This window comes from Geotrypetes seraphini, chromosome 9, assembly GCF_902459505.1.
Source record: "Geotrypetes seraphini chromosome 9, aGeoSer1.1, whole genome shotgun sequence".
NCBI classification, from domain to species: domain Eukaryota; kingdom Metazoa; phylum Chordata; class Amphibia; order Gymnophiona; family Dermophiidae; genus Geotrypetes; species Geotrypetes seraphini.
The window spans coordinates 152,857,063-152,868,138 of NC_047092.1; the positions used below are offsets into that span (position 1 = coordinate 152,857,063).

At 40.4% G+C, this 11,076-nt stretch overlaps 1 protein-coding gene across 2 annotated transcripts in view; it reads left to right on the forward strand.

Moving 5' to 3' along the window:
* DIPK2A (divergent protein kinase domain 2A) overlaps positions 1 to 10,283 on the forward strand; it is a 76,138-nt gene extending 65,855 nt beyond the window's left edge. For both annotated transcript variants that reach the window (XM_033958492.1, XM_033958491.1), the window contains exon 3: positions 9,210 to 10,283. In XM_033958492.1, the coding sequence (XP_033814383.1) occupies positions 9,210 to 9,541 (332 nt within the window). In that variant the 3' untranslated portion in view covers positions 9,542 to 10,283. The remainder of the gene's footprint in view (positions 1 to 9,209) is intronic.
* Positions 10,284 to 11,076: the final 793 nt, after the last annotated feature.

The window sequence follows — 11,076 nt, forward strand, 5'->3', positions numbered from 1 at the left end:
ATACAAATGTTAAAGTAGTACGAGTACTTGCATATGCTTATAGAAATAAACAGATGCCTGGATATGCAGATTAGTATTCTGAAATTGATTTGTACTTTAATTTCATAATTGAATTTTCATTTGTATTTGGTAGCTAAAATTAGTACTCTAGGACATAAGAAATAGCTAATGCCATAGCTATCTTTGTATTCCTTTTGTTTCAAATTCCAGTGATAAGTGACAAGGTATATAGGAAAATACTTCCTGATTTCCTGATTAGTAATTTATAAAGTGACATAACCCATTTCAGTTTTATACTAGCAATGTAGCTTGGAAACAGTATCACATTTATATCCAAGTGCTAAGCTTTGATATTGCTGCAGAACCAAAGTGACCCCCCCCCCCCCACAAGGCCAGGATTCTCAAAAACCCGCGAGAATTCTCGGGAGCCAGTAAGGAAGCCGCTCAGCGCCAGAAAGCAGCGCCAAATCGCGCTGCTGCTCGTACCGCTGATGAACAAAGTGGATCCGCGCATCCGGTTAGCAGTGGGGCAGGAGTTCAGAAAGCTTGCTCCTGCCCGCCCACCAGAGATCAGCAGAGAACCTGCTGCACCTCCACCAGGGATCAACAGAGGTATGAAGATAGGGTAGAGAGGGGGGGACAGAGGGCAGAGCCTGTGAGGGAGAATGCAGAGTCTGACAGGAGAAGGAAGGAAGGGTGCTGGGTGCAGAGCTTGGCAGAGAGGGTGCTGGGTGCAGTGCCTGACAGGGGAGGAATGGAGAGAAGGGTGTTGGGTACAGAGCCTGACAGGGGAGAAAGGAAGGGTACTGGGTGCAGTGCCTGACAGGGGAGGGATGGAGGGAAGGGGGATGGGTGCATAGCTTGGCAGGGAGGGTGCTGAGTGGGCAGGACATGAATATTAAGCCACCCGACTTATATTCGAGTCAACCATTTTTATTTATTTATTTATTTTTTCCCCTCCTTGGGGAGGGGGGGGGGGGGTCTCGACTTATATTTGGATCGACTTATATTCGAGTATATACAGTAAATTAGTTGCAGCAATTTATACCTCACTCTATACTCTACCTTAAGCCAGTAAAATCTAATATAAAACTGATACATTATCACATCTTGATAACCTAAATAATGTGCGGATAACAGAATTCTGTGCTACCTACACTGCTGTTAATATAGTGGACAGAACACCCATAAGCACTATATAGTCTAGATTTGAGAGTACAATTGACTGGAGGACCTTTTTAAAGTCACTACCAGACAAATAGTACTTGTAGTACATTTTCCTTATCAGCATCTGTTAGCTACCGATCAACAAATGCTATACATTCAAGGTCATGGTAATAGCTCACAAACAATTCAACCTCACCCCACCAGCCTACATTACCTCCAAACTACAGCAGTCCATCCCCCGCCTGCCTCCTCTGCTCTGAGCCAGAGAGGCAGCTATGCATCCCCCCCCAGGGAGATCTCTCCAGGTGGAAACCGCCCGTAAACGCTCCTATAGCCATTTTGTCCCACAGCTATGGAACCAACTGCCTGCACAGATCAGATCACTGAACTCACTGATGAGCTTCTGAACAGCAGTGAAAGCCTTCCTTTTCAAATGAACTATCTCCAGCAAACATTTCCCTTATACTTTCTTCTGATGAACTATGTTATACAATCAGTCATGTCCTTATTTAACAGGAAACATCTCCTGTGATTTTTCTGAACATCTCTGCAACTTATCATGTCCTTAAGCTACCATGATTGTCCTATGTAATGTACTGTGAATGTCTAATATAACTGACCATGTGTCTACTGTGAATGTGTTACCTGTTCTGAGCTCACAGGAGGACGGGATAGTAATCTAAATAAATAAATGTGATCGCAACGTTAATTGTGAATCGAGGATCACTCAAAGATAACACATCTCCTTCAAAGATATTCGCCTGGACTCCCATCTGACCTGTCACCTCCAGAGCTGGTGCGGTCTTTATCACCAGAGGATACATCATACTCATGTTTTCTAGGAAAAATGGCTCAAGTTTTACAATTTCCAACAACTAGAAAACTAGATCCAAGAGAACAGAATCTTAAAGTTCTTGGATACTCTGAAAAACGTATCATTACCATTACATGAAGTCCTCATGGATAACCATAAAAACATCTGGACAACACCTTATACATCATGTGTAACGAAGCGAAGTCTAGAACACAAATACAAAGTACAGGATATCATGGGACATGGGAAATCACAGCTATCCCACCAGTCAATTGTGGTTTGATTGGCCATGAAAAAAGCCCCACTAGTCAAAAATATGAAGACCATGGATATGGGGAAAAGAATGGATCAAAATTCAATGTTGACAGGTAGAATTCACCAGTTTCATTTCACACAATACCTGTATACGGTGATGGATGATTTACAAAAACAGATTTATGCCCTACTTTCATCTTCCTGTGATCCTTTAGAAAAGATTATGGCAGACTTGAAGAGTACTCAAAAAACATCAGAACAGCTTATGATATTTATAATACATTTATGAGAGGAACGGTAGTGGCTATCTCCACAATAACATAATGTAAAACGTAACATAAAATTTTATTTATATGCCGCTGTACTGGTAGTTTGATGCAGTTAACAGAATTATCCAAAGGGGGAACAAAAGCAGCACATAGTATAAACATCTAAAGGCTGGGCAGAGTCTGAGAAGTATACGGATATATTGTTAGTGTTCTATAAATAACTTTTTATTTACAAATGGGTGTTTAGGTTTCATCTGAAGTGCATGTTTGAGGAGGAGGACAATATAATGGGGAGTAGCTCCCAGCTCAGATGGGCTGCCTGAAAGGATAACAGTTTTGACACATGTTTTTCATGACCTTCCTTGCAAGGAGGGGAAGGAAAAGAAGATTGACTTGGTTAAAATCTTCAAATTAAATTTACGCTAAGATGTCCATGAAAAGAACATAAGAACATAAGCAGTGCCTCCGCTGGGTCAGACCACAGGTCCATCCCGCCCAGCAGTCCGCTCCCGCGGCGGCCCAAAACAGGTCAAGACCTGTCTGAATCATCAGAAGGGGCTCCCTTGCCACCTTGGTTTCCCATTTAAGTCCTGCCTTCCTATCGAAGTCCTAGCCCTCCGGTCTTGCACATGCACGACCAGGTTAGTTTATACTCATTACCTGATTTACTTCCTATACTTGTGTTACCTCCCAGCTCCTCCCTCAGTATCCCACGATCCCTTTATCCCTCAGGAATCCATCCAATCCCTGTTTGAATCCTTGTACCGTATTCTGTCTGATCACTTCCTCCGGTAGCGCATTCCAAGTGTCCACTACCCTTTGGGTGAAAAAAAATTCCTTGCATTTGTTTTGAACCTATCCCCACGTGCGGGGGATAGTCTATTCGGAGACAAGGTAAAGGACACCATAGATGCTATAAAGCAGGACTGCAGAACTCTGGATACTCTAGAAGAGGATACCGCAGAACACTCCAAACAATCGTGCAAAAGATTGCCCTACTATTCAAATAAGATGCAGTATGGTACTAAAAAGCTTTATCTAAACTACAATCAATATTTGTTGCAGAGATTGGGAGTTAAGTCTAAAGGACAGGGAACTCCTAGAATGTCCAGAGACAAGTGTCCTCAAAAGCATGTCAACGGGTTCCAAAAAAGTTTCAACCACAATTTTGACAACTATTGACTAGGTTTCTTAGTGCACCAGCAAAGTCTCTGCTTTGTCCAACTTAACAGATAGAATTCATTGGAGCTTACATAGATATGACCAGATCAATGGTTTTTCTGCCCCATCTGAGGGTCCAGATGATTCAATATTTTATTCAAAGGATGCAACCTTATCAGAAGGGATCAGCATGAACGTTCTTAATTTTGTCAGGTCAAATGGTAGCAATGGTCTAAGTACTCCATTTAGCTCACTTGAATATGCGACAGCTTAAGTGGTTTCGAAAAGACAGGTGAATTCGGTATTTACATAATCTTTCTACTTCAATAAAACTTCATCCTCGGATACTTGCACACTTCAAATTGTGGCTAAATTGGAACAACTTTACTTTGGGAATACCTTTCCCTTGACGTACCATGACAGTCACAACAGATGCATCAAAGCAAGGTTGAGGAGCTTATATGGATAACAGGGAATATGGCACTCTTTGACTTCTTGGAGCTTTAAGTGATCAGATTAGCATTGTAAGCTTTCCAACCTTATTTTCAGGATCAGATCATTAGAATTCATACAGACAATTAAGTTGCTATGTTCTACATGAACAAGCAAGGAGGCATGGGTTCTCAACTAATGTGCCAAGAAGCATCCTGGATATGGAGACTTGCTGTGGTCTGTTTAGCCCAGTAGCCCATCCTCACGGTGGCCAATCCAAGTCACTAGTACCTGGCAAAACCCCAGAGTAGCAACATTCCATGCTACTGATTTCAGGGCTAGCAGTGGCTTCCCACATGTCTGTCTCAATAACGGCCTATGGACTTTCCTCTAGGAAATTGTCCAAATCTTTCTTAAAACCAGCTATGCTATCCGCTCTTACCGCAACCTCTGGCAAACATTCCAGAACTTCTATTCTCTAAGTGAAAAAATATTTCCTCCTATCGGTTTTAAAAGTATTTCCCTGTAACTTTGTAAGTTTTGCCAGAGTAAAAAAAATCGATCCACTTGTATGCATTCTAAACCACTTAGATTTTGTAGTCATATCTCCCATCAGCCATCTCTTTTCTAAGCTGAAGAGCCCTAACCTTTTTAGTCTTTCCTCATACGAGAGGAGTTCAACCCCTTTATCATCTTGGTCACTCTTTTTGAACCTTTTCTAGTTCTACTATTTATTGAGATAAGGCGATCAGAATTGAACACAATACTCCAGGTGAGGTCACATAATGGAGCAATACAGAGGCATTACAACATTTAGCCTTGTTAACATTCCTTTTTAATCATGCCTAGCATCTTGTTTGCTTTTTTGGCCACCACCGCACTTTAGGCAGAAGGTTTCATCGCATTGTCTACAATGACACCTAGATCCTTTTCTTTGGTGCTAACCTCCAAGGCGGATGGCATTGCCACTTCATGATCAAAACTCACTCCAAAATGGCGTGAAAGAGGGAGAAATGTTGGACATGCCTTCACACCATGTTGACGTGAGAGTTCTGATTGTGAAGTGGCAATGTTGATGTTTGAATAATAACCCCTGACACAGCCATCGGTGAAATAGGGATTTCCCTTTCAGGTTCTGTCTGTGGGTCCAGAGGAAGTGAAAATTTAGACGAACATGTTGAAGAGAACAGATAAGTACTGAAGTTATTGAGAAAAGTGTACTCTATATGTCACTGGATGCAACTTTGCTGTTGGTGGTGTTTTTTTGAGTTCTTCTAAATGTCAGCCATACCTTTAAGGAGTGGAGTTTTTTCAGACCTATGAAGCGTAACTTGAGGTCATTTTTTTTTCCCCCACTTATTTTTGTTTTTTCTAGTTATGACTGCTTGAAGTATGTGAATAAATGCATATAAAACTGTTCTGAGCTAAGTGTGTATATGTAAGTTTTGATTAAACACTCTCTTTGGTCTCTATTTAATAGGATAGCAATTGAAATCACCCATTTATATACTGTTTCCCAATTTGCCAGCTGTCCTAATCTCTGAAAACATTTCCTCATCTGCTCATTCTGTCCTAGGGGACTGTAGTAAAACCTTACCTTTATATTTCTTACCTTCACACATTGAATTTCTATCATATGGGTTCCACACTGCTATCTATGTCATGCAGAATGTTTATTTTGTTTGATTCAATTCTCTCTTTATCATATAGTGCAACCCTCCCCCTTCAATTTGATCTGCTCTCTACTTGTGATATAATTTGTACCCAGGTAATACAGTGTCCCATTGATTGTCCTCCTATCAGGTCTCTGAGATGCTTATTGTATCTACCTCATCATTCAGTGCTATATATACTCACTCTCCTATTTTACTTTTTAGGCTTCTAGCATTTGTGTACAGACACTTCGAATTCTGGTTTTCCTTGTAGCTACAGACTGTTGAGTAGATGACAGGGAAAATGTGAGTCTCTTACTTTGTCTTCCCCTTAAACACTCCTGGCTTTCTTTCACTATTATTGAAACCTTTCTATTGGGACTCCCTAAATCTCCTCTTTCAATAGTATCCTTCAAGGATACTTCACACCGAACCACAGACAGGCTCAGAAGGAAATTAGCTCCTCATGAATAGTCATTAAAGACTGATTAGGCAAGACCTTTTCTAGAAATGGGAAATACTGTCTATATACCTGTTTGCATCCCCACAGAATGCCAAATGTATCAAATTCTGTTCCAAGCATGATGCTCCCAACAGACTAGCAGAGGGATGCACTTCAAATTTTGTGGAGTACCCATCTTCTCTTTGCATACATATGCTCCAATACCATTGATCAACAAACAGTACAGAAACAAAAAGAGACATTATACATCTTATTCTTATTGCCACATTGGCCCAGACAGGAAACGTATTCAGTCCTCCTGAACAAAGCTCTGCACCAAACATCCTTCTGAAAATTCCTAATCTGATTTCACAAGACGAAGTCCATCATCTGCTCCCCGGTCTCAACTCGCTCAACTTAGCGTCTTGTCTACTGTGCCCTCAATAGGGAATACAGACTTATTTCCACCTGAGGTAGTTCACAACTTTATGGTATTCAGAGCAGGCTCAACAAAGCGGTCTTATGCTTCTAAGTGGCACAGATTAATTTCTTGGTGTGCATTTCATCACATTCCACCTGTCACATCTTCTTACAATTCAATTAAGACGCACTTAGCAGCAATATCTGTTTTTCATGATAGTATGGATGACATTTCTTTGATTCGATGCACTGATGTCAGCATGGAATCTTAACCTCATTTTCCAGACCCTAATTAATTCTCCATTTGAAGCTATGGAACAGATGGAGTTGAAGTATGTGATTTGGAAACCACTGTTTCTTGTCACTATCACTTCTGCTAGAAGAATAGGAGAAATTCAAGCTTTGGTTTGCAATAACCATATACACAGATATTGCATGATAAGGTCATTTGAAGTACACATCCCAGATTCTTGCTGAAGGTGGTTTTGCATTTCCATTTAACTACATTTGTGTCTAGTTTTCAATAGCTGTGCTATTTATAAAACTAGTACTCTATTTCCCTGGAAATAAGACACTGTCTTATATTAATTTTGGGCCCAAAAGAGGCTCTAGGTCTTATTTTTGGGAATGTCTTATTTTTTTCATGTACAATGATCTCTCCCTTCCTCTCCTCCACCCCAATTCTTCCTATTTCCTTTCTCTCCCCCACATGTGCAGCATCTTTGCTCCCCTCTCACCCATCCCCTTTTGCAGTCTCTTTATATCCCTCTCTCCTTTCCCTTGTGCAACAGAACCCTTGCAGCTTCTAACCCTCCCTTCTATCCCCCGCAACTTCTATCCCCTGTATAACATCGTTCTATCCCTGCCGCCGCGCATCATCCCTCCCTCCGCTGACTCATCTCTCCCATCCAAACCGTGAGACAGAAAGAAATACCTTATAACCAGCAACGTCAGCAGCAATCTAGACAAGCTGCTTCATGGCCTGGGCCGTTCCTCTACTGCATCACTGATGACATCATCAGCAATGCAGCAGAGGAATGGCCCAGGCCACGAAGCAGCCTGTCTAGATTGGTTTGTTATAAGGTATTTCTTTGTCTCACGGTTTGAATGTGAGGGGGAGAGGGGGAAGCGCTGCTACTGCTGGCGACTAGGGCTTATATTCGCGGATAGGGCTTATATTAAGACCTACCCTGAAAATCATGCTAAGGCTTATTTTCAGGGAAACACGGTAGTAAGCCTCTTGAAAACTAGTCACAGATGTATTATGCCATTAGAAATGTATTACAAATTGTGTATTGGTTTTGTAGTAATCAATTAAATGTGTTACCTGCATTAAAGATTAGTATGTTCACGGGGGATGCCAAAAATTGTGGAGTAAAATTAAGCTTTGAATATGAGCAATATGCCATGAGCTGTGCGCCATGTACACTTTCATTTTTAGTATATACTAGTTTTGTTTAAAATGTAGTACTGTATATACTCTAATATAAACCGAAATTTATGAGCCAAAAAATGGCTCAAAAATGGGAGTCTTGGTTTATTTTCAGGTCAGCACCCATCCGCCCACTCTCCCAGACCTGTTGCAGGCTTCCACCGGGCCTGCTGTAAGATCTCGCAGCCAGGACTGGAGGGATCCCTCCTGTCCTGGCCGAATCTAACAACTCTTGCCTCCCTCCTGCCTCCCTGATTAATAAAAAACATATCTTTAAAAATCCCTGGTGTGAATTGGGGCAGAAGCAATCTTCCTATGCTCCTGCCCCGTGCAGAGCCACTATGTGGCTGCCATAAGTTCCTGTAATCAACTTGCGGAAGACATTCAGATTCTGGCTCTGCACAGTGCAGGAGCATAGGAAGATTGTTCCTGCCCCGGTTCACTGCTAGACCACAGGCATTTTAAAGATAAGCTTTTTATTAATTGGGGAGTAGGCAGGAGAGAAGTGAGTTAAGAGTTGGCTAGGACAGGAGGCGGGAGGGATCCCTCTTGTCCTGGACCACCAGATCTTACTGGAAGTCCAGTGGAAGCCTGCAACGCATCTGGAGATAGGGGGGATAGGATGCAGAGATGTGCAGAGCCTGGCAGGGAAGGGATCACTTGAATATTAACAACCCCCTCCTCCACCCCAGTTTATATTCGAGTCAACCTTTTTTCCCCTATTTTTTTGGGGGAAAAATTATTACTTCGGTTTATATTTGGGTCAGTTTATATTTGAGCATATATAGTAACTTTCATTTGCTTCATTTTTTGGCTTTGATGGTTGATTTTATTACTATTGACTTGACTCTACAAAAAAATCAGGTGAACATAAATTTTTTACATATGTCTTAACCAAATGTACATCTTTTCAGTGTGCCAGTCCTTCAGCTTTTTTAGGATGGTATCTGAGATATTGTTGTAATACCTAATAGCTATGTAAAAATAATAATTATCAGTAATCAAAAACGTATGTTAAACAAACCCCCCTCCCCCCAGTCACTCCCACCACATCTTTGTTTTTAAATATTGATCTGAGCACAGTTATTTTCACAAACTTTGAGTGTGGTTTATGTAAGATAATACAGAGAAATTCACTAATTTCTTATTATTTTTTGTTCTGTAGATAAACCTGAAAATTGGGATGTTTGGTATGAAAGCAAATTTGATGACTGTGATAAGGAAGCATGCCTTTCATTTTCAAAAGAAGTTCTCTGTTCACGTACAACTGTGGACCACAATTACTATGCTATCTGTCAGAATCTGTTATCGAAACATGCCACCTGGCATGGCACGTCTGGAGGACTTCTGCATGACCCTCCAACAGAAATCGCCAAAGATGGCCGACTTGAGGCCTTACTGGATGAATGTGCCAATCCAAAGAAACGATATGGTCGATTCCAGGCTGCTAAAGAGCTACGTGAATATCTTGCACAACTGAGTAATAATGTGAGGTAGTCTGCATAACATTTTATAACATACCTGATGAGAAGAAATTATCACAAGTGCAAAGGAGCTGGGGTTGTTTGTTTTTATTGTAACTTGCTGTAAACTAGTAAATCAGTTATATTGATCACTATTAAAACTGAGGTTGAAGGTGTCTTACAGAAAGTGACTTACCTTGTAGGTTTACAGAGAGTTACATGTATGTATCTAAATCTTGAGCTGTTATTGACAGCTTTCCCTGATTGCCTGAAGGGTAATCTAATGTAGATCTTCAGATTACTGGAGATGAATCTGAAAGCTTAACAGGTTCTGATGTCAAAATAAATGACACAGTGCCACTTTAGATCACAGTTTTGTGAAACTGATGCCTTTACTTGGAATATCAAGTTTGACTAATGGCCTGTTTTCAAAGGCTTTTTTGGTTTTGCTTTTCATTTCTTGTTAAAACACTTTACTAAAGTGAGGTACATCAAGAAACTTGAATGTTTCTCCATTTGGTTTGAAACTTTTTCATGTCTGTACTGTATTTTTTTTTATTGTAAGGGCAGGATTCCCCCAATTTACCATTGCTAATCTGAATTTCTCATCTATTTTCCTTCATATAATCTTTGATGACTATTTTATTCAAATATGTAAAAAGATGCACATGATTTTTCTCCTTTCATTGTGAAATTTTACCATTCCATGATGTAAGTTTTTCTAAAAGTTTAACTCTTGTATGCCAATAAATACATGTCTGTTGAGCAGAAAGTCACTAAATGTTGTTACAAGCTATGATTTAGCAAGTATAATTGTAATTGTTTGAGGGAATGTATAGAGATGTGAAATTTTTTAAGGGTAAATGCCTGATTAAAATGAAAGTCCATTGTAGTATGGCATGTACCAAAGAAGATGATTTTTCACACACCATGGGTTTGGTTGGGTTTTTTTTTTAATGCATTCTAGTCAATTGTGTGCACATTAGTCTTTAGGTATAAATGTATACAAGCAATTTACCTACAGTTTAAATTTTTAGGCACCCCTTTGAACGGAATGCACATTAATACATGCACAGGACAGCAGTGGTCAACCAGAAAGTGACCTGCAATAATCAACATAACCCTAGGTTATTAGAAAGATCCTGTATTTTGTCCAATTCTAATAGATGATTTGCTACTCCTGGAGTGTAACCTGTTTGACATAGGTTACCATACTTGATATCTCAGATCGGTGCTTTTTAAAACTAAAATCTTATATATTGAATCCTCATGCAGGAGTTTAGCAGTAACCTGAAAAGGTGTTTTTTGTGTGTTTTGTTGTTTTTTTTGTTTTACTAAAATTTGGGAAATCACTTTCTGTTTCTGCTTGCTGGTAGCAAAAATTCAAGTGATTATAATTTGACTTTAGTAGTAAAGACCATGATTATTGGGGAAGAGACTAAGGGCTCCTTTTATCAAGCTGCGGTAGGCGGTTAACGCGGGGAATACTGCGCGTTCAACCGCCTGCCACGTTAGTTGCTAACGCCTCCATTGACGAGGCGTTAGTTTTTTGGTGTGCCGCAGGGGTTA